Below are 24,357 nucleotides of genomic sequence, written 5' to 3' on the forward strand. Positions count from 1 at the left end.
GTAGAAATATACTTTCAATTTTGAGTTCTGCTCTTTTTAGGCTAACAATTCATTCCATCCCTACATCCATCCCTCCCTCCATCCATCCATCCCTACATCCATTCTTTTTCACTTTCATTTTACAGTGTTCCGTGTATTACCGGAGCTATTTAACATATCATAAAAGGGTTTGTTAGATGATTTTGCCCAACTATAGACTAACAGGAGTGTTCTGAGCATGTTTATGTTAGGGCAGGCTACGCTGTGATGTAAAGTAGGTTAGGGGTATTAAATGCATTTTGGATGTAGGATATTTTTAATTTACAATGAGCTTATGCGGAGGTAACCCCATTGTAAATCAAGCGGCATCTGTACATCTTTTAAAAGTAGATTTGGGGGCTGGGGTTATGTTGCTTAGTGGCAGAGCATTTGCCTCACACGTGTGAGGTACTAGGCTCAATCCTCAGCACCACATGAAAATGAATAAACGCAGATATTGTGTCATGTATAACTAAAAAAAGTATATTTAAAAAAGTGGGTTTGGATTTTCTTTTAAGAACAGGTTGGAGATGCCCACCTGGTACTTTTCCCCCAATATGTTTTCCTCTATTGATTTTTGTATAACCAGTGAAAGTAAGGATTGACTGGACGTCACCAGGTGTCTGAACAAGAACTAGGAGAGGTCAGAGTCACCAAGATAGAGCTCAGACAGTAGCTTCCTTGTTCCTGCCCGTTCTTAACATGAAGCCTGTCCTGTCTCTGTTCCAGCTGATCAGCGATGGCAGCGTGGTCTGCGCAGAAGCTCTCTGGGACCATGTGACCATGGATGACCAGGAACTGGGCTTCAAGGCTGGGGATGTCATCCAGGTCCTGGAAGCCTCGAACAAAGACTGGTGGTGGGGCCGGAACGAGGATAAGGAGGCCTGGTTCCCTGCAAGCTTTGTCAGAGTAAGTGTGTGGCCCTTTGTGCTTTTTGGAAGTATCTGAGGTGTAACAGCAGACTCCTTTCAGGCAGATCTCCCCCTTATTCAGGTCTAGTTCTTTGGTAATTTTTTGTTTCGGTCCCACATACCAGTTAAACCTGTAAGAAATCAGTTTAGTCCAAATAAAAAATTTAATGAAGGTAAACAAATTATTTGGCAATGCTGCTGTTTCTTGGAGTGTGTTGGCAGGGCTGTGGCTCTGCTAAGGCCATAAAGATGGAAGCTAGGACCAGGCCACTCTCATAACTGGTCACAGACAAGTGGGAAGCCACAAAGTCTTCACCTCCTCCTTCCTTACATCACCTGTCACGTGTGTGTGCACTGCAGCTTCGAGTCAATCAGGAAGAGCTGTCTGAGAATTCTAGCAGTACACATGGCGAGGAGCAGGAGGAGGATACCAGCACAAGCCACCACAAGCACTCTGAGAACAAGCACCAGATGCGGACAAATGTCATCCAGGAGATCATGAACACCGAACGGGTGTACATCAAACACCTCAAGGACATCTGCGAGGTAAGGTGCAGGCCCCAGGGCCTTGCTGTAGGTCAGAGCTCATGGTTGCAGGACACGACCCCACCTCCTCCTTATAAGCACACTTTCCTATACTTCTCATTTCTCCTTACCTCTGCTCCTGCCCATCTAGCCCCTGCCCAGATCCATTAAACACCTGCTATCTACATTGCTGAGTTTAATGGGCTGTGGCTGTTTTACCTGCTCTTGTAGCCAGTCCTTATTTATTCACATACATATATAAATGACTATGTATACACAGAGATGGGGTCTCGCTGCCTTGCCCAGGCTTGCCTCCAACTCCGGGGCTCAAGGGACTCTCTTGTCTCAGCCTTCTGAGTAGCCAGTCCTCTTTAAAGGGCACTTTGCAACTTCTTCCCTCAGGACTTAACTCCTGGGAGTACTTAAAGTGATTGACTTCTGCAGAACTCACTTGACTTTACAGTTGAAGGTTGTCACTTTCTCCAAGCCCCCAGTGTATAATCACTGACTCATAGATGAAATTCAGAGTCATTAGATACAGATGAAAAAAATTTTAAGCTTTATCCTAGACTATATTTTATGGTGTCATGATATTCTCCTCAGCAATCATTTATTTTATGTTCTTGTCCTAATTTCAGAGAACTGAACTTTAGCAGATGTGAGTCTGCAAGGCTCCTTTCTCCCCTATTGCTGTGTGTCTTGTAGACCTTGACTGAGTGTTCTGCTGAGCTCTGGCCTGCCAGGTCTGATCATTCCGGCTGTCCTAGCTGTGAATGCTGAGATCTGCACTATCAATTCAACTGTGACCATTTAGCACTAGAGACAAGCTAAGGCAAAGTACTGTCCATTCTGTACTTAGACAATCTGCCACATGGACCTACTGATATTTTGCTTACTTGTGCCAACCTTCTTATTCTGTGTCAATGTGTGGTGAATGAAGTGTCTTTAAAGTGACATATAAAGACCACCATATGACTCAGCTATCCCACTCCTTTGTATTTTTCAAAAAGATCTAAAACTGACATATTACAGCAATACAGCCACCTAATGTTTATAGCAACACAATTCACAATAGCTAAATTATGGAATCAACCCATAGCCTTATCAGTAAATGAACTGATTAAGAAATTGTGTTGAGGCGTGGTGGCTCATGCCTGTAATGCCAGCATTTGGGGAGGCTGAGACCGGAGGATCTCGAGTTCAAAGCCAGCCTCAGCAAAAGTGAGGTGCTAAGCAACTCAATGAGACCCTGTCTCTGAATAAAATACAAATAGGGCTGGGGATGTGACTCAGTGGTTGAGTGCCCCTGAGTTCAATTCCCACTACCAAAAAAAAAAAAAAAGAAGAAAGAAAGAAATTGTGGTGTATGTATACAATGGAATTCTACTCAGCCATAACAAAGAATGTAATAATGGCATTTGCCAATAAATGGATGGAAATGGAGAATATCTTGCTAAGTGAAATCAGTCAAATTCAGAAACTCAAAGGTCAGATTTTTCCTTCATATGCAGTAACTAGAGTAAAATAAAGGAAAGGGGCAGAGAAGGATAAGATTACATAAGGAACCAATCAAATATAAATAGATAAATGAAAGAAAGTCTGAAGGAGAAGAAGGGAGGGGAGGAGTGCCAAAGCCAATGTCTCGGCTTGGCACCAGAATCACGAGGCACTCACAGCTTTGTAGGTTCAAACAGCAATTCTTTATTCCCGCTCTCACACCGCCTCCACACAGGTCCAGGGGCAAACACGTTCTGCCGTCTCCCCACAAACCACCTACTCCACGAGGCTCTCTCCAAATCCCATTTTAATCTCACGAGAACTCAATGGGAACAAGCAGCAGGAACACCCTAATCCCAGCAATAATCTTCAACTTCCAACTTCCCTAAAACCCATTATCTTAAACTGGCAATGCCTTAAACTCAAGGAGCCGGTTACTTCCTCAAACCTGATCAGCTCTAAACCCGAATCCGCCTTGGTCCTTGAGCAAGGTCACCTTATTAAAGCATGCATGCAATGTTCCATCAAATGTCCTCTAAGCAGCATGGGGTACGCTTGGCAAGGAAATTTCGATGCATCATTCCTACTTGGTAATGGCCCTCAGCAGAGGAGAAGAGTAAAAATGGAGATCATGAACTGAAATCAAATCCCATGCACGTATGAACTTGTTGGGATGCACCCAACTACTATGTGTAACTGTAAAGCTCTGATTAAAAAAAAAAAAAAAAAAAGTCACAAAAAATAAAATGGCATTTTAGGAAAATCAGAATAACTGCTAATCATTGTCAAATATTTATCATGCTCCATTTCTTTGCCTGGATTAACTCAGTTACTAACCGTTTTTATTGGGCAATCCTCTTAGCCCCCTAATGCAGATAAGGAAACTGAGGCAAGAAAGTAAAGTGGTAGAGTTGGGATTTAAACCTAGGCAGTCTGTCCCAGAGCCTGCACTCTGAACTATTGCATTGTGTTATTATCCTGTTAAAATTCATACCAAAAGCAAAGGTCAGTTTGGGGACTGTGGTTGTGGTTCAGAGGTAGAGTAAGAAAATTAATTAGCACTCTTAGTTAGGGCAGTCCTCTGATTAAAGTTGTACACATTTTTGCTGTATAGTGAAAGTGGAATCCTTGTGTTAGATGTCCTTGGCGTCTTGCCATGATTGACAATGAGCAGAGCTGCATTAGCTATTCAGTAAGCAGTCACATTCCATGTTTGACAAGGGTTCTCAGCTGTGCAATAGAATTAGGGATGGGAGAATGATTGTCTTTAAGAATTTAGATTAGTGTGACAGTACTAATTTTTAAGTTCTGGTATTTGAAACTAGTTTCTGGAAGCTTTAAATCCAACCACATGAAACTTTTCACTTTTCTTTTTGTGTTTTTTTTATTTTTCCCCTAAATATTTATGCTGGGGTGGGGATATACTCAGTTGTTGAGCACTTTCCCAGCCTGTATTCGGCCTGGGGTTTGATCCTCAGCATTGCATTTCTTTGACTTTTCAAATAAAAAAGGTTGCTTTTGTATTTTGCAGGGCTATATTCGACAGTGCCGCAAGCACACGGGAATGTTCACTGTTGCACAGCTAGCCACTATTTTTGGAAACATTGAAGACATTTACAAGTTCCAAAGAAAGTTCCTGAAAGACCTTGAGAAACAGTATAACAAAGAGGAACCTCACTTAAGTGAAATAGGATCCTGCTTCCTTCAGCATGTATGTTACTGATGCTTCTTTACTAATAACATCTGGTTAAGTAATAATTTTGAAATGAGACTCCACTAAAAATAGGAGTCTTTTTTCCTTTATTTTGGTTTGTTGCTGTAATTGTTTGCTTGATTAATTTTCCATAGAATAGAGATGTCACTTGTAAAAATAGGTTGGGTGGTTTCTCAATACCCCAAGGCAATTTTTTCAATATCTTTTTGTTCAGTTTGGGATTATATGTGGAGTAATAGTATCCATTAAGTGTCTGTTATGTTTCAAGCACTGTTTTCCGAGGTTTCTCATTGGCTCCTCTACATTCATTAGGTTGAAATGATTATCTTCCCCATTTTACAGATGAGGAAACCAAGGCCCAGAGAGTAAGTGACCCAAGGTCACACATTACTAAGTAGTTGGCATGTGACATTGTGATTGTTTCAAAACATTTCACTAACAGTGACATGAGTTTATCATTATTTACCAGTCATTGACTATTATTATCTTATATACTAAGATTTCAGGAAAAGACAATTTCATTTCCAGCCAAAATAGTCAGGGAATAATCATAGTAATAATGTTAGTGACAGCAACACCACTTTTTCAGTTCTTGGGTCCTGGGCCTGAGAGCTTTTGAGCTGTTCCCTCAGGGTGGGTAGACCTTAAATTGCTGATCATCATGTTCTGGTGTGAAGATGGGCCCTCTAGGTACCTGGAGCATATCTAGGGCATTATAATAGAGCTGTGAGGTCAGAGTAGCAGGTCCTTGTAGAGGAGAAGACAGAGAGGCTTCAGAGGTGAGGGAATTAACAGGAGAGCAGGCTGGTGAGTGTCTTGAGGCCTAGAGAGAATTGCTGCTGCCACCAGGGAGGGTCCTGGTGAGGGACTGGGAGATGGGAAAAGAGATTTGTCAGAAGGGGTATTTTTGAGGAAAGTGTGACAAGTGGTTATAGGTGACAAAACAAACAAACAAATAAAAAAAAAAAACCAATAGTCAGAACTGCCTTACAGGGTTTTGAGTCTCAAAAATTAACAAGAAGCTTAGGAAAATCTGTTTTCTAGGGAAATAGGGGCTTAGTTTGACATTCTGTGTTGGAGCACACTCAAGCCTCCGCCATCCAGCAGGGCAGGGCCAGGCATGGGAAGGAAGGAAAGGCAGCTCTGGTGGGGGCTGAACACGTGTGAGTGTACTGCCCAGTAGCTGAGGGTCAGGGAAAGGCGACATTCAGGGACGTGGAGCAATGCCCAGGGACAGGGCCTGGAATGCAGATACCCTGTTGACCCAAAGGGTGGAGGAAGGGAGGGAGAAAGGGAAGAATGCAGCTCTGAAATCCAGAAAGGTAGATGGTCTTGATGGTCTTTCTTGAGACAGGAGAGTGACATGTGTGAAAATCAGGCCTGGGAGAAGTAGGCAGAATTGTGGGGAGGAGGTGAAGGAGGCATGGAGTCAAAGAGTTTATCAGTGAGCCAGGCACCGGGAAGCATACCTCTAATCCTCGCAACTCCAGAGGCTGAAATAGGAGGTCTCAAGATCAAGACTAGCTTGAACAATTTGGCGAGAACCTGTCTCAAAATATAAAAAGACTTGGGGGAGTTATAGGTATAGCTCAGCAGTAAAGCATTCATGGGTTCAATCCCCAGTACCCCTCAAAAATAAAAAGATCTTATCAGAGAAGTAAAGAGGAGCTGGCTAGAGAGAATCGGGTTTCCGGCAACACTTTTTTCTCTGCCACTTCATCTACAAACCCAAGCTGGATGAAGAGGGGATGGCAGAGGTCCTGCTCCTCCATCTTTCCATGACAGAAGCCAGAGCCTTTGCCAGTGCCCATTGCTGTTGCCCAGGTGTGGAAGCCACTACACAATGGTGTGGATCACCTTGTGTCTCATGACCTGTCCTTGCTGCAGTGATCCTTCCTCCTTTTCAGGAGTGTCCCCTTAGATGACCCAGAGTCACCCATAACCTGATAAGGCTGCTTTCCCCCTCCAGCAAGAGGGCTTTGCCATCTATTCCGAGTATTGCAACAACCACCCAGGAGCCTGCGTGGAGCTCTCCAACCTTATGAAGCAGGGCAAGTACAGGCACTTCTTCGAAGCTTGCCGCCTGCTCCAGCAGATGATTGACATCGCCTTGGATGGGTTCCTCCTCACGCCAGTGCAGAAGATCTGCAAATACCCTCTGCAGCTGGCAGAGCTGCTCAAGTACACCACGCAGGAGCACAGGTGAGGGAACTGCCATGGGACCTTCAGGGCAGATGGGCAGAGATGGCATTGCCCTGAACCTGTGCCTACCCAGTGTTTCTGCAGTGGCTGGGACAGATGGATATAAATGGCAATCTTTAGAGCTGTTGGTTTTTAGGGTAAGGGTTAGTTATGTTTATGACTGTCAACTATTGAAAATTCTAAAGAAAAAAAAAAAAGAAGAAGCCTTATAGGGTATTTGAAGAGGCTCCAGAATAGGCATTTTTAGAGATATAAAAACATGAGGGTAATTCTTAAACTGTGTCATGAGTGTGTGCAGGTTTTTACTATATTGTTATTTCTTACCATTTAGAAATACTGGATGAATATTTTTTCGTAGTAGTTAATGAATTCATTGGTTAAGTAGACAGGTGTGACTATAGTGGTCGCCCTGTATCTGAGAGGGAGACATTCCAGAAACCTCTATGGATACCTAAAACCACAGATACTACTGAACCCTACGTAGATGCATAGACTATGTTCTTTCCTGTATCTAAATATCTGAAAAAGTTTTATTTATAAATGAGGCACAGTAGGAGATTAACAACAACAATAACAAAACAGTTATAACAAAAATACTATAATAAAAGTTACCTAAAGCTTATGAATTATTTCTGGATTTTTCCATTTAATGTTTTCAGAGTAAGGTTGACCATGGGGAACTGAAACCACTGAAAACAACTAGATAAGGAAGGACTGACTAACCTGGATAAGGAGGATCACTGTACCAACCTGCAGAGTATAGAGTGTGAATCATTCTTTTGCCTTCTCTGCCTCTGAACTCTTGTGGAGAGACCAGGCTTAAAAAGGGAAGCTTTTATAATAAATAGATTGGAAGGTGAAGAGTGAGAGATGGCCCCTGAACACTAGGCCTAGATACTAGACTTAGTTTAAAGAATTAGAACCAAAGTGTGTGTGTGTGTGTGTGTGTGTGTGTGTGTGTGTGTGTGTGTGTGTGTGTAAGCGCACGTATCTTTCTGTCTCCAGTGGAAAAGTCAGAAAAGTTCAGTAGGAAACACAAACGTGGATGTCAAGAGAGAGCCACTAATTTGTGGAAGTGTTTTTTAAAAGAATGAATAGGCATCATGACAAGGAGCTAGAGAAAATAGATAATTCAGAAGCAAAGCCTCCTTGAAAAACATGCACCGGCAGCTTACTGCATTCCAAGGTAGAGAAGTTGTAGTCCAAGTTCACACCACTCTTCAACAGTGACTTTTCTTTTTCTTTTCCTCTTTTGTACTGGGGATTGAACCCAGGGCACTTTATCACTGAGCTATGTCCCAGATGTTTTATTTTTTATTATGAGATAGTATCTTGCTTAAGTTGCTTAGAGCCTCAAAATAATTTATAAATATATATATGAACTGTTCTGTACACACACACACACACACACACACACACACACACACACACACATACACACACACATGTATATATATATAAAACAGATTAACAAAATATATGAAATAAAATGGCAAAAAGCCCATTTCTTTGTCTTAAGTAAGACAGCAAAAATTCTAAAGAAAAAGAGAAAAAGAGGAGCCTTATATTCTACTTTTTTTTTCCTAGGATTGTACCAAAAAGTTTACTTTGCACCTTTTTTCTAAAGACCTCTCTGGGGCATTCACTCCTGTTATTTTGACAGCCCCCATGTATCATTTTTGTTCCTCTTTTCTGCTCTGCTTCTGTGGGAATAGTCCTGTGTAAAGACAGTGAGATCTGCTTTATGGCAAATGTTGGTATTTCAAAAAAAAATCTAAAACTGACATATCATAGCAATGCAGTCACATAATGTTTATAGCAGCACAATTCACAATAGCTAAATTATGGAATCAACCCACAGCCTTATCAGTAAATGAATGGAGTTTCGCTGTGGTTTTTTTTTTTTTTTTTTTCTCTGTGTTTGGTAGATAAGACAGCAGCATCTGCTTTCAAGGCTTTTCTCCCTGGCTGTGCAGGAGGATTCTAATTCAGTCCATTTGAGTTAACCCTGTGGCTGTGTCTGTCCTGCTAGTCACCATAAGAGACTGAAAAGTTCAGCCGTCAGCTGGATGGTTGGTTTTACATATCCCCAGATCATCAACGCTAAGCTAAATCTGACTGTGACACTTTCAGACACCGCTGTGTTGCATCCTGTGTAGATTAGAACTGCGGTTTCAGTGTTTTCAGTACTTATGGTTTTAGAGGCATGGGGATGAGGGCTAGCTAGGGGGTTATTTTAGTTTGGCTGCAGCATCCAGAAAACACTTTTTAGTGTTTTCTAAATGAAGACCTACTGGTGAGGTAAAGGTTCTGTGAGCACAGACACAATTCCTCACTTAAGACTGTGGCTTGTATCCTCTCATGGCCCTTTCTGAACAGGGGAAAGAGAAGACTTGGTGCAACAGTCCTCTTGAAATGGTTAGAGTGATTTTTAAAGTACTTTGTATAGCAGAACTGGCTATGTCAAAATCAAAGCAATAATGAAGACCATTCTTTCTGTATTATCACCATGACCAAAACTTAGTTTTCTTGTGGCATTTACTTTCATTCATTGTGATTTCTGGGAAGTGAATGAAAACATTCTTATTCCAAAGAATTCTGAATTGCATTCCGCCAGCTTCCTTAACCTATGCAAACTGTAGTCTATTCATGGGGAAACAAGGAGAAGGGAACAATGGCTATTATTTAAATGCCACTTTGTCTAGACTATTAGTGTACAAATCAGGGATCCAGAGCATAATTTTGTCAGTCCTCATTTGTGAGTTGTGTGTTATGTGATTGAAATTAGCTTCCCATTTTGCAGTGATTACAACAATATAAAGGCAGCCTATGAGGCCATGAAGAATGTGGCCTGTTTGATCAATGAGCGTAAACGCAAGTTGGAGAGCGTCGATAAGATTGCTCGCTGGCAGGTGTCCATTGTGGGCTGGGAGGTAAGTGGACTATCACACACACACACACACACACACACACACACACACACACACAATGCCCCTCCACCCTTTCCTGCACCTTTGACCTGGTGATGATATACTTGAACATCCTGCGATTGACACTTTGTTTTTGGCTTTAATGATATACATTACTATTAATGGTCCGTGTATTTTGATGCATGTTGATTCCTAAGTTGAGAAGGAAATTATTACCTACCCCATATGCCACTGTGGGCATTATATAATACAGTACAAATGTACTGTCTGTTTTAGCCAATAATAATCGTCTAAAAAATATGCCTGCTGTTTTTGTTTATACATACCTATATTAAATACATGTATGCTTGCAAATAGAGACAATAGTTAGAGCCTGTATTTTATTTACCTCATGTCTGGCACTGTTCTAAGCCAGTTACATCTATGAACTCATTTAATCCTCTTAGCAGTCCTATAAAGTAGATAATGTTATTACACCCAATTAGCAGAGGAGGAAATGGAGCTAAGGGTTAAATGTCTTGCCTGAGGACACAAACAGTAGAATTCAAACCAAGCAGGCAACCTGGCTGCAGAGTCTTTGCTGGTAACCACTGTGCCATATTGCTGCTCCTACGAATAAGCCAGCCACACTCAGATTGTTTTTAGACCAAGAAGAATTCTTCCTACATCCATTCATTGGTCAAAAGAACTTATTCTCCCAGAGGATTGAGAGTTTGGAGTGAGGAGTTGGAAGTTTAATGGAAGTAGACTTTAATGGTGAAAGTGGGAGAGAAATACTTACATTTCAAAGACTTTTTTAGATTTTTTGAAGCTTGGACAGGCCTCAGACTCCCTTATTTTGTATGTGAAGAATCTAGGGCACAGAGTTGCTTCAGGCAAGTAAATAGAAGAACTATTTTGGAGTTAAGCTCTTTTGCCTCCAAAAAATATTATGTATGACTGGGATTAAAGGAGAGTAAAATCTTATAAAACAAAGGCCAGTGTCATACCAAATATTATAAAGTAACATTGGATTAGATCCAACCTAAATATTGTGGAAGTGTTTTTCTTTTTCATTTTGAACTGACATTTAGGGAATAATTTAGTGTCAGAAGTTTACTAATTTCTCAGTGGCAATTTGCTGCCTGACCTTTGTTTCCAAGACCCTAGACAAGTCAGGGAGCTGTGATGTTTCTGACTCAAAGCTTACAGGAGTCTGTGGCACCACTGTGTCCCTGTACTGGAAAAAACCTCCTTGATGCTTCCTTATTCTTGAAGGATCAGTCTTATTCAGCTATCACTTGAGATCTGAAGCTATCACTTCTGGGGTCCTGCCTGCCTATCTGTGCAGACAGGCAGTGGGTGGTCTCTGGATTCACGTCTCTGGAAAATCCAAGAGAGATTATAGGTCTGTGTCTCAAAGACTCAAAGGAATCAGAATTAGAAGATCTGAAAGTGTGTTTTCATCCTTCCAGGGATTGGATATTCTAGACCGAAGCTCAGAATTGATTCATTCAGGGGAATTGACCAAAATCACTAAGCAGGGCAAGAGCCAGCAGCGGACCTTCTTCCTGTTTGACCATCAGTTGGTGTCCTGCAAGAAGGACCTGCTACGCAGGGACATGCTGTACTACAAGGGTCGCATGGACATGGACGAGATGGAGCTTGTGGATGTGGAGGATGGTCGGGACAAGGACTGGAACCTCAACGTGAGAAACGCCTTCAAGCTGGTCAGTAGGACCACAGACGAGGTTCACCTGTTCTGTGCCAAAAAACAGGAAGACAAGGCAAAGTGGCTGCAGGCCTGTGCGGATGAGAGGCGTCGGGTGCAGGAGGACCAGGAGATGGGTAAGCAGCCCTGGGCACCCAGGGCTTATCAGCCTCTGCTTTCCAGCCTCATTTTTTGCCTCTCATGCTTACTGTGTTCCCAGTCCACTCCCTCAGAGCTAAATCCCACCATTGGGAAAAAAGGATTTGCAAATTCTAAATACTTCTGAACTTGCTCCCAAAACCTAAGATGACAGAGGTGGTTCCCACAGACAGTATTTATTAGATATTTATGCAAGTTACTCTGTTCCACATTTATAGAGATGTGAAAGACCTTGGGATGTGGTTGCTTTTATTATGCCATTTTTACAGATGAGAACTTGAACCTAAGGAAGCAGCCCACTCTTACCATGTGGCACAGTAGCATTTAAAACCAGCTTAGCGTGACTGTAGATACTGAGGTGTACTATGGCAACCCCACCCCTACCCCCCACCACCCCAGGCCATTAGAAGTACCAGATGATTCTGGAGGCTTCAGCAGTGCAGAACACTTCAAATTTACATTGCTGCCTCCATCTATCCAGACCCAATTCTGCCTCTTATGTTTTTCTGTTGTTGTCACCCATGAAATATGCTCCATACATTACAGTTAAAGCCATGCTTGTTCATATTTGTTATGCTTGTACAGGTTGAGCATTCTTAATTTTAAAATCCCAAATCTAAAATGCTCCAAAATTAGAAACTTTTTGAGTATCAACATGACGTCACAAGTGGAAAATTCCTCAGCTGGCTCATGTGACAAGTTGCACTTGGAATGCAGGAACACTAAAAGTACTATATAAAATTACCTTCAGGCAATGTATGAGGGGTTTATGAAACATAGTGGATTTTGTGTTTATACTTGAGTACTGTCCCCAAAATATGACATTGTGTTTGTGCAAAGTTTGTGAAAAATCTGAAATGTGACACATTTCTGATCCTGAGCGTTTCAGGGATACTTGACCTATACTGCTGGTTTGTCTTCACAGTCTCTCCTGATCTTGAACTATTGCATGGCCCCATGAGACTGAAGCTGCCATGTGGCCTTAATGATGGTAGCACCACAATCTCTAAACCCAAATTTCAGAGTCCCCCAAACACTAAAGTCGTGAGTGCATCTTATTGAAGGGAAGTCAGGGTGCTACAGGGACTGAAGGTCCTTAAAGATGAAATTGGTGAAAGAAAATTGTCTCTGCAGCCCAAGTCATCCCAGACTGCAAAGATCCTGGGGTCCAGGATGGAGCTCAGGGGCTGCCCCGCTCATCCTCACCCACTGCTGGGAGGGAAACCTAGTCATCCCGTGTTGCATATAACCAGCTGCTGTCTTGAGCCTTGACTCTGGCTTTGTTCTCACTCATGGGAGGGTTTTTGTGGGGTCTTGTTTTAGAGTTGAAAGGATTTACAAGTCAGGCTAAGCCATTGTCAGAAGCAAGAATATATTCAGAGAGAAGAATGAATGAGGGGAATGAGTAGGGGGATGGATGGATGAGGCCAGGAAGGCTGTGAACTGGGTGCTTGTGGGATGAAATGGGCCCCAAGCCTCTGCCCAGGACATTATGCCAGTCTGGGTACATGATACTTGGGCAGACACTGAAGGGGTCAAGCCCAGGCTGTCTGTGACAGCCTGGAAGGCAGGAAATGCCAAGGAGCCAGAGTCTTGCCTGAAGGAGACATCAGTACCAATCAGGGACAGATGCTGGTCATGGGGAGGGAGGGTCATGCAGAGTTGGAGTCTGGGTCCCAAGAGTGACTCAGGGCTTTATTGTTGTTTTGGGTAGTAGGGGTTGAATTCAGGTGTACTTATCACTAAGCTACATCCCCCAGCCCTTTTTATCTTGAGACAGGCCTCAGGTAGTTACTTAGGCTGACCTTGAACTTGCAGTCCTGCTTCAATCTCCTGAGTAGCTGGGATTGTAGATGTATGTCACTATCTCTGGCTACTCAGAGCAATTTGAGAAGTGAAAGCAGAGCCCATATGATGTCTGATCAAAAGAAGTACCTGCCTCCAGGGGGAAGGCTTTCTGCTTCCTGCTCCCTGCTGGAGAAGATGGGGCCAGCACCAACTGCTGCTCAGTCTTCCACCTCTCTCTGAATCTCCTCAGCTTTTCTAGTGTTGCTTATTTTCACCCAGTTCACCTAGTGCACAGACACTAGACACCCTTGTTCCTTTGCTGCAGAACTTGAGCATAAAGGATACTCAGGGCACACATGCATATAGCTGGAGTAGAGCCAGTACCCAGTCCTCCAACAGCACTTTTGTTCAGGTAGAATCACGGCCTTACAGAACTCCCTCTGCACACAGGGAGCAAACCCTGGGCCCCTTGGCTGCACTGTCTCCTCCTAGGGCCTTGTGCAGTAGAGTGGTGAGGGCAACCACATGTGAACACTTGCCCAAGAATGTCTGGCTTTACACAGAGTCTCTGTGGTTATTCATAGCAACCCATTTTATTCTTGGTGATGTCTGGCTTTGGAGGTAATTAAGAAGCCACCCTAGGACAGTCTTTCTACCCTTGATTTTGCTTCAGATTGTGGTGCAGGTGTTGCTCTGAAACATCCCGTTTTGAATATAGATCATATTTGTTTCTTAATACAGGAATGGAAATTTCAGAAAATCAAAAGAAACTCGCCATGTTAAATGCTCAGAAGGCAGGACATGGAAAGTCAAAAGGTAAGGCTATATTGACTCATTTTATTCTTTATAACAATCTAGTACTGTTGCCCCTTTTTAGAAATTAGGGAACTATAGAATAGACATTATGATTGCTGTATGTATATAGGTGACTGTATGACCAATGTGACTCTGCAATCTGTACAGTCAGAAAAATGAGAAGTTATACCCCAACTGATTCAAATGTATGAATTGCCAAGGTCAATGTAATGTCATGTGTAGCTAATAAAAAAAGAAAGAAATTAGGGAACTGAGGCACAGAGAAATCAAACACTTGTCTGCAAATAACTGCAACTAGTCGGTGGCAGAATAGGCTTTTAGCTGAGGCGAGATGAGCTCCAGGTTTTCATTTAAAGCATGTTTTTGCTTTCCAACCCAGTTCTAATTCTTTTAACTTACTGCTGTGTGACCATAGGTGATTTACATAACTTCTCTGGGTTTCAATTTCCGTACCTGGATGGTATTAAGAGGATTAAATGAGATAATCTATGCCAGGCTTCCCCATGTGGAATTGGAATGTACCATTTCTTAGGATAGCTATTCAGTATTCTTTTGGTTAATGCTAAAAATTAGCTAAGATCTTTGAGTCTTGACATTTTTCTTTTTCCTTTGTGGTTTTCTTGAGTGACTCTCAATCAATGTTCTATTCCCCCGCCCCCGGAGTTAGACTATAGCGGATGCCCTGTTGCCCCGCCGCACCAGAACCTGCATCCCCTCCACCAGCGCCACATCACCGTGCCTACCAGCATCCCCCAGCAACAGGTGTTTGCCCTGGCAGAACCCAAGAGAAAGCCTTCCCTCTTCTGGCATACCTTCCATAAACTCGCCCCTTTCAGGAAGTGAGCAGCAGGCCCATCCTTCCCCCGAGGGACTGAAGAGGAGAACCATGTTTATTTCTTTTGTGTGAAACCCAGGGAAAGTTTCTTGGGCCCAGTGTTGAAAACTTCTTTGGGGGCTCAAGGAAGGAGTTGGACTCACCTTCACTTCAGAGATCCTGCTGCTTTCGTGGAAAGGAGGAGAAGGTCATGACACATGGCTCTGCCCTGCATGAGAAGCCCCAAGGAGCACTCTAAGGTGGCTGGGACCTTGGAACCAGGATCAAGTTCTACAGGAATGCTGCTGTGGTAGCTCCACAAGCCCCACTAGAGATGGGGACACTCCTGCGGTTCCAGAGCACCGAGAGCTTTTCAGTGCTAAGGATTGAGGCTGCATTTGACTTTGAAGGGAATCAACGATGGGGAGTAGCTATAATGCTGCCTCTCCCTACCATGTGTCTGGTCACACTTAGAAGGTGAGCTTTTACTCCCTCTGGTAGTATTAGGGGATCAACAGCTGCTTGGAGATGACCAGGGTGTTCCCTCGTGTCACCTGTGTCTACACAGTTGCCAAATGCAGGCCTCATCTTGCAAGGTGCCTCTTCTTCAAGCTAGTCGGGAAAATTACATCCGTCTCGTGGCAGCATAGCTTGAGATGTGGGGGCACTGAGGCATCCTCCAGGTCATGCTACTTTCAAGGCCAGCTTGTTTGTCCTTGGCAAGTCGGATCCTCACTTGCCTGTGTGCCTTGTGTAACTCCCTGAGCAGAAATCACATCTCTCTCATTCATCCTAACCAAGAAACAGCATTCGAACAACTGTTTGCGATATAAAAGCTCATTTACTTTAATTTTTTAATGACATGAGAATGCGCCAGTTGGAAAGCATTCTTAAAAACATCCTGCGCATCTTCCAATAGTTGTCTCCGATGTCTTCATCAGTAAAATTGCAACTCGGAAGAACCCATGAAGAAAACACAGGGCAGAACAATCCTGCTTCTCTGGGGTTTAAAGCTGCCTTTGTCCTATAAACTCAAAACGGTGGAGATTCACTGGCTGTGAAAGACACCTTAGCAAAATATCTAGGCTCAAAGATAGGAGTCTCTTTTTAATGGAGGCCACACAGGCTGATGCCTGCAGATAATAATCTCCTTTTCTTTGCCTATACTGAGAAGTATGATGAAAGTAACTTTTAGTTACTTTTAGTCTGGAGAAGACAGGCTCTGCACTCTGTGCTAACTAGGGGATATTGTGTCACATAGTTTGTGGATTTCTGTTTGAGAAGCTCATTTTTTTGTATGCTATTCTTGCAAAGTTTCTTCCCCCACAGACCCAAGCTTGAGAATAAACAAGTCTACAAAGTTAAAGAGGAAGGTGTTAACTTCCTTCTCCCTTCTCCCTTCTCCCCTGCCTTGCCATATGCAGAGTTATTCATGCATCAAGAAAACATAACTCTGGACCTCTCTGCTGGGCCCTTAGGGCATTTTGTGACTATTCAAATGCCTGCTTACATTGGCTTGCTGAGAGTTTGCCTTGCCCTGTGGTTTACAGCCTCAGGGTTGCTTCTTTCTCACCACAGGTCCCTTGACAGAAGAGGTGCTATGGCTTCATGCATTGGTTGTGTGTATATGTGAGTGTCCATGAATAACTGTTTCAACCTCAGTTGCATTTATATAACTGACATTTTTACTAACAAAATGTAATGATATATTTTGAAAACTACTTTTCTGTGCTAAATAGAGTTGTTTGTATGTACAGCAATTTTGAACAGGTTTTTGTTGTTTTTAATGTAATATAAGAGAATTGCTTTAAGGTAGTAAAAATATCATTTACTTATGTTACATTTTCAGTGAGGATTCATTCGAGTAAGGAGTCAGAGGGCTTCCATTTGCTAGTATTGACCAATTGGCAGTGAGCAAAGGCTTTAAGGTTTTGTGATCAGTCCTAACATGTTTCCCAGCTGAGTCCTAACTTCAAGTACCCATCTACCTCCATGGACTCCATAACAGAGAATCCTGAACACCAGGACATGTCTTGATTAAGTCAAGGTCAGTTCAAGACCTGGGATTGTGAGAATCAGTTTTATAAAGCGTGATGGTCATTTGATGATGTCATTTGATTATATACCTGGCCTGGGTGGATTCTACTTGGATTCTGAGGTGATTTTGAAAACTGCTAACATATATATTTTTTTAAAGGCTAGAACATCCTTTGACTTCTTAAATCTGTCTAGCTTGGGTTTTATTACTAAAAGAACAGAAGGCCTCAGGTATTCTTGTTTTCAGCTTGCCATACTTCCTTTTTGATTTAAGTCATGTTCTACTTGGAGAGAGAAAAAGAGGCAACAAAAAGTCCCTGCCTGTGTGGATTTTATTGGGAAACCCCACCTCCACCCACTGCCCAATCTATCTTCTCCACCCCCAACCCTGGGTGGGCATTTTTATTTTTTGGCCTTATAAATATGTACAATTTTTATGATTTTATGTACCAGTTTAAAAAAAATAAATTTAAATTTCTTTTAAAAGTCAGGCTTAGATGACTTCACTGGTTGACAACATTTGGATGAATTTCATTAGTGCATCACAATTTGCTAACTTTGTGAAAGACAGTTGAAATGGCCGTGAGCAGCTTTCTCAGTTTTTATATACCTAAATGGATGAGAACCCTGCAGTGAATTGTAAGCCATTCTAAACAATATTTGAAAAGTCCTAGAGAAGGGACATTCATTGTCTTTGGCCTGCTAACAAGGAAGAGGGTAACAAGCAGTTTGCCAGCACTGTCAAGGGATACTGTGTGCATGGTTTGTTTTCAGTAAATCTGGGTTTTGTCTCCGGTTGGTAGATGTGATTTTGTTATTGAAAACATATCACCACCATCAATGCCATATCCAAATACTATACCCTGTTATACGTAATCTATTTGAAGACTAATGCCACATCCTGTGATGTTATTGTATAGCAAAAGTGTTTTATTTCAAAATTTACTTCACAATCGAAATCTTTTGTAAAAACCAGGTGATTCAGCATCTGGCCAGGTAGCAATCTCTGCATGCCTAAATTGCTGATATTCCTGAATACAAATCAACCTCCTTTCCTAGTCAGAATAGAAGAGCCTGATTGCCCAGAGCTGGGGGAGTATTACTGTATTATTCTTGCATGAAGGAGAGGAAAACCAGTGAAGTGTATGTAAAAGGACAGTGCCAACAAGTGTGAATAAACATCCTTTCAATGAATGGCTTACAGACCAGGGATGTTGGACCCAACTTATAGATTAAACCGCTAGCAAAGTTTTCCCTGTAATATGCTTCACCTAACTATCAGCAACTATTCTTGTTAATCTTGTTTATTTTCAGGATGTAATGCAAATGGAGTACAAAAAAATTTTGGAAAAAAAGTGGAAAATTTTAGCTGGTCTTGGAAGGATTTTAAAAAAAAAAACACAGAAGTTTAAATGTTTCATGTAAATTTACCTAGTAGAACATACTTTTTGTTACTGCTTTTAGTTATCACATTGGCATTGACATTTGTATTTAGAAAATACTTTAAACCAACTCTGTAATTTAATAATTAGTCTTTTTGTACATAATAGAACCCATTGTGTATGACTTGCTTACCCACTTTGCAAGGCTTTGGTAATTTTTAACTCATCCATATAAAGATGATGTTGTCTGTATAAGTCAGTGATGCTTCCAAACTGGTGGATTAGCTTTGACAGCTAAAGTCTAGTCTACAAGAATACTGTAACTTGATATGTATTTTTGTTGAAATTCTTTTTGTAAAAGAAAAAAATTATTTACAATGTTATTTGAATGATTTATTGTAAATGCTGTGAATCTATATTTGTTGTTTTGTATCTGTATATTAAAATTAATTTCCCAAACTGGTCTTAGTAATTCATTTGAGTAGTAAAATAAGATGACGCTCTGTTTAAAAAGAAGAAAGAGACCATGAATGCCAGGAGTCTGAGATGGGAAGACCCTTTTCTGTCCATTTCTTCTAGCAACAACTCATTAATCAATCAGATCAAACCTCTGGGGAGGTGTGAGAGAAAGAAGGCTCTGAGGGGAACCACGAGGGGCCACTTGACTGAAAAAGCTACAAACTAATGGAATCAGACTGATGTAAGCAGAATTGGAAATAGGAAGTCCTAGTTTGCTTTTGCTTTTTGGTTTTGGGAGCTGCACCCAAGGCCTCCCGCATGCTCTTCGCAAGCTGCGCTTCCAGCCTAGAAGTCCTGGTTTGTTGTAGCAGCTTTTTCAAGGGATGGAATATGGGTGGCCCAAATGTTCCCCCTTGCAACAGCTACAAGGCAAGATGCCTCCACTAGGAGGTGACCTGGGGTCCCAGGATAACCCTTTGAATGTGGGGTGGATACGAATTTCCTTATCTAATTAACCGCTCAGAAAAACCAAGTAAATAGCCCATTGTTTGCTGTGACTAATCAGAAAAGGGTTCCTAAGAAAGCTGCCAAGTGCTTCTTGCTGGTTGTTTACTCCTAGGTCCACCTACTTCAGAGTGAGCTGCTGGCCCCTCCTTGGGTTGGGCTGAGGGAAGGCTGTGGGTGGGTGGGAAACAGGGTGGTCTACAATGGTACCATACATAGGAATGGAAATAATTGAAGGACAGGGGCATGAATTCACATGTATTAGCTGCCTGCTCTATGCACTGGGGAGCTGGAATGTGTGAATCTTCCGAAGGAGCTTGTGGGGTCAAAGAGGAGCACAAATAGGTGTGACAAAACAGCGGGAACTAAGCAACACCAGAGCTGCATAGCTGTTACTCAGCCATGACAGTGGAGTCCTCTTCCAAGGTGAGTATCTTGCGAGGGGCATCACACACTGGTGGGGGAAAGGGTGTGAGCTCACCTGGGTTAACCATGTCAGGAGCAGAAATGGAACTGAGACCATGGTCTCAGTGTGACCAGAATGGTAAGCTGAAGTTGGATGGCCAAGGCCCTGTGACCCATGGTGGCACTTGTGATTTCCTAATGTGATCACACAGTTTAAGGGAAGTTGCAGCAAAGATGTCCTATATAGGAGCTGGCTGGGTTGCAGTGAAAAAGGGCAGATGTTAAACCAGAGGCAGAGGGATTTCATGGGAGACAGTTGCTCAGGCATAAGAACAAGGCAGAAGAGCAGGAGGTGGATGTGCAGGCTACTTGGTGGCCCTGGCGGATCTCATAGGAAAGATGGAAGGACTCTGGTCAAGCCTGATGTGATGAGTGAGTGGGAGTGCCATATACGGAGACCGAAGAGTGGCTTGGTAGTGGGACCGGGAGACTCGTCCTTGCATTGCTGACCATCTGGCTTATCCAGTCAGCAAATGTAGCATGGATCTTAGGAGAGAGGTCAGGCTGGAAATAGGTTGGGGAATGGAGGAATCAGAGCAGGGTGGGCCACACACAGCCCTGAAGTCTTGAGTGGCCAGAGAATCCCTTTGGCAGCTAGACATTGCTGTTTGGAGCCCCACCACATGAAGGGACATCAAGTATCTGGGTGTAGCGGTTAAGAGATGAGTGTAAGCCGTGGGGTGGCCAAGAAGCCAAGTCCAGGTAATATATACCTGCAAGTCCAGTTCCATCCCCTGGGACCTTATGTTGGTTTGCTGTACTGATGAGGAATGGAATCATTTGGAGACGAGGGTTGGGATGTTGCAAGCCCCTATTAAAGTGAGGCTTGTCCTCACTGGCATACGTCCCCCAATGTGGCCTCTGCATTCAAGCCTCCTGCACCTCCCAGAAACAGACTTGGGGAATTTTGTCCTCCTGAAACTGTTTTAGATAAATGTTAATGGGAAGACTTAGGAAAAATGAAGAGTCAAACGGCAAGACATTGAAGAAACGGTCACACCATGTTTTTCTCAGCTGCAGGTAGAGAAGCGTGTATGAAGGCAATGAACTCTGAATCCTTAGCTACCCAAAGACCTAACAGCAAAAGGAATTACAAAGAAATTTGACCATAGTAGTCCTGGATCAGGATCCAGCTAAGACCTGGTCACTGTTAACAGTCTTAATTCTTGTCCTGTTGATTCACAGTGGACCATAGGTCCACTGAGAAGTTGCTTAGGAAAAGCCTGAACATCATTTTAAGGAAAGAAACCTGCCGAGGAGATTACTTCCTTCGGATTCCATGTGGAGGAACACCTTGTTTTATTAAAATGGTGGGAGGAGGGAGTTTTCTACACTAATGAGTGCTAGTAGCTAAAGCAACCTAACTCAAGCCTTGCCGTGAATTTTGAAGCTCTTCCAAGACATCTTGTGCCTTCCTCCATCCCCTCCCCTTCCTGCTATTTTGCAGTTATGTCCTCTAGGGAATTGTATGGCAGGAAGATGTGATTTTCTTTAGTTTGCCCTGGATTCCTGATTTGCACAGCACCTGGGTCCAGCCCGCAGCCCTAGGGTTCAGGTAAGCACATGGGGAGGGGATTTCTTCCCCTTCAGGTTAAGGCTTCTGGTCCTAAAACAGCTGTTATAATGTCAGTGAGAGTTAATCTGGCCTCATTTGCAAAATAGATGTCTTACAGAGTTTCGGGTAGTAGGAAGGGGAGTGGGATGTTTCAAAATTCATTCTTAAGAGGGTAAATAAGGGCTGGGGCTATAACTCAGTGGCAGAGCACTTGCCTAGCATGTATGAGATACTGGGTTCAATCCTTAGCACCACATAAAAAATAATTAAAGCCATTATGTCCACCTACAACTACCAAAAAAAATTTTTTTAAAGAGAATAAATAGGAGAGAAAAGCAGATCTTAAAAAATTTTTAGAACTCTGCAAACCAGCTGAGAGAAAAAGAGAAAAACCATACAATAATGTCCATAAAAATAACTGACCTTTCAGGAGAGCTTTCTAGAGAAGCTTGCAGGCTAATTAACACAAATATTAATGTGTACATTTTTTACATTTATGGCTATGCTAGTGTAGTAAATATTCTCAATATATGTTGAAGAGGAAATATAAAATGTACAATGCACAGAACACATGGAAGAAAATATAGTCAACAGAGGCAACTTTGAGATATTTAGATTCTTTGGCTGCTAAATGTGGGAGGGATGTCGGGTGTTAGTTCATCTCTCACATTTTATGCACAAGGAGGCTGAGATTCTGGAAGCAGGGGCTTGGAATCCCAGTAAAAATCACTCAGCTGGTTTCTGGCAGATGTGTATTAAGTCAGCCTTTGGGGAGAATAGGATTTTTCTTTTTAAAGTGTAAAAGAGTAGTATTTATTCAAGTGAGAAGAAAAGAGACAGAGCTCCCAAAAGGCAAGTGGGGGCCCCAAAGAGGCTTCCCAGAAGTAAGAATCTTGAAGAGTGAAAACCTTTAACCTTGACTGTGAATCAGAAAATTAATCAGGAGGGCCACTGGATAACCCTGTGTCAAGAGACTCAATAGTGAGAGAGAAATATAGGTGATAGGAGAAGAGACTCAAAAGTAAGACATTAAGTCAGAACCTACTTTATTTGGGACTAAAAACAAGTAATCCCAAGTCCCTTGCAGTCTGTGTCCCTTTGCCCCTTCCATGTCAGAATACCAAGTCCAGACCACAGCATTCAGCAGGTGGCTGCACTATGGCTTGATGCTTTCAGATTGCTCACCTTCATCAGGCAGTGACTGTGCCTGAGGGTCTGTGTGCCATGTGTCCTCAGCCACTCTGAGCCTTGGGCTGACTGCGGGTGGACACAAGCCCTCCTCACTTCTGATGAGAGGCCAGACCTTGGGCAGCTGACGCTTTGCCTTAGTCAGCATGTGGGCTTAGTTGTCAAAGATGGGGTGTAAGTGCAAGACTCATGCACGGAATCTAGGATTCTTCCTATGCCTAAACTGTTGCCCTCCTTGGGGAGTCCACCATGGCCCACCACCCTGTGTGCACCCATCACAGGAAAAGGAAAAGAACCCAAGGAATGACACACCCCTTCCCCTTTCTGTAGTCCACAATTGCACACATCATTTTGCCATTTCCATTGGCCAGAATCTGGTTTCATAGTCAAATCCAGGCTGCAAGGGAGGCTGGGAAGTGCAGTCTATTGGGGGCAGCCAGAAGCCCAGCTGAAATTGCTATTGCCTGGAAGAAAGTGAGAGGGATGTTGGAGATAGCCAGCGATCTCCACCCAAAGACTGACAGAGCTCCGATTCAACACCCAGACCCCTCCTGAAGGGTTGAAGGGTTGTGGAGACACAGTGGGAACTAAGAGAATATTTAATTCATTCACTCATTCTACAAATATTTGATGGTGGGGTATCAAAAATAATGAAGTGAAAAGATGGAGTCACTACCTTCAAAAAGTATTAAACTTGATTGGTGGTTACTAATTGGTAACCACCTAGGTGAGGTATGGAGAGCACGTGAGGTGTAGGGGTGCAGCCAGAGAAGAGAGAGAGAGTGTGAAGCTGCTCACAGGGAAAGATGGGAGACTTAGAAGGGGTCCTATCCCCAGTGCCTTCTGGAGAAAGACCAGACAGGAGTTCAGAGCTGAGGGTGATCACTGAGGTTGAACTAATGAAGCGCTCTGAGCATTCAACCCATGGTTTTGTGAGAGGCACATATGCCATTTTTTTTTTCAAAATAACATTAATAAAATTTCAGGTATATATACTTTTTTGTGTGCAAACCCTCAATGTTCTACATCAAAGCGCAAGCCCTCATCTAAATTTTTAATATACTACCACAACTTTTTTCATTGGTTATTTGGGAGCAAAGTGTGTTCGATTAAAAATATCCATTGAAGTTTGTCTGTGTGCTAAGCACAGAGCATAAGTAAGTTAGATGTTTTCTGCCTTAATCAGCATGTGGGCTTGGTTGTCACCAACTATGCAAAACTCAAAAGAATTATAGAAGGACAAATATTTACTTTTACGTTAATTCTTCTCTAGCTGGTAAACAAAATGGAGTTTTTCTCACTTGACACCTTCATGATCTTATGATCTTTTCTGCATTGGAGTGATAGAACACACCAGAACCTATGGAACACTTCGAAGGCAATTTAACAGGGAAGTTTATGAGTGGAATAACTTGTAATGCACAGACTCCCAACAAAGCCTGGTTACTGGAATTAAGATTTGACTCCTATCATCAGTCACTTCTGAGTTACACAAAAGATGCAGGTGCAGGTTATTCATGGATTCGGCTCCAAGGAAACACAAGTCAGTTTCCAGAAATGCCGTAAGTTTGTGACTTCGAAGGGAAACATCTGTATTTCCTTTTCCAAAAAATACTCTTAGCCTTAGGCTGGGCCCCGTGATCCTTAGAGACTTCCACAAGATGGCGGTATAGTCTTTTGTTTGGCAGAAGCTAGTTATTTTG

At 42.6% G+C, this 24,357-nt stretch overlaps 1 protein-coding gene across 10 annotated transcripts in view; it reads left to right on the forward strand.

Moving 5' to 3' along the window:
- The window catches only part of Spata13 (spermatogenesis associated 13), a 331,833-nt gene extending 312,891 nt beyond the window's left edge, over window positions 1–18,942 (forward strand). For 7 of the 10 annotated variants that reach the window (XM_078015685.1, XM_078015680.1, XM_078015683.1 and 4 more), the window contains 8 exons: window positions 748–927; window positions 1,290–1,475; window positions 4,483–4,662; window positions 6,635–6,867; window positions 9,671–9,800; window positions 11,252–11,624; window positions 14,176–14,250; window positions 14,876–18,942. In XM_078015685.1, the coding sequence (XP_077871811.1) occupies window positions 748–927; window positions 1,290–1,475; window positions 4,483–4,662; window positions 6,635–6,867; window positions 9,671–9,800; window positions 11,252–11,624; window positions 14,176–14,250; window positions 14,876–15,093 (1,575 nt within the window). In that variant the 3' untranslated portion in view covers window positions 15,094–18,942. The remainder of the gene's footprint in view (window positions 1–747; window positions 928–1,289; window positions 1,476–4,482; window positions 4,663–6,634; window positions 6,868–9,670; window positions 9,801–11,251; window positions 11,625–14,175; window positions 14,251–14,875) is intronic. The other 3 variants (XM_078015686.1, XM_040281322.2, XM_078015684.1) reach the window with 2 other exon arrangements.
- The last annotated feature ends 5,415 nt before the right edge of the window (window positions 18,943–24,357 follow it).

The sequence above is a fragment of the Ictidomys tridecemlineatus genome, chromosome 6, assembly GCF_052094955.1.
Source record: "Ictidomys tridecemlineatus isolate mIctTri1 chromosome 6, mIctTri1.hap1, whole genome shotgun sequence".
Lineage (NCBI taxonomy): Eukaryota > Metazoa > Chordata > Mammalia > Rodentia > Sciuridae > Ictidomys > Ictidomys tridecemlineatus.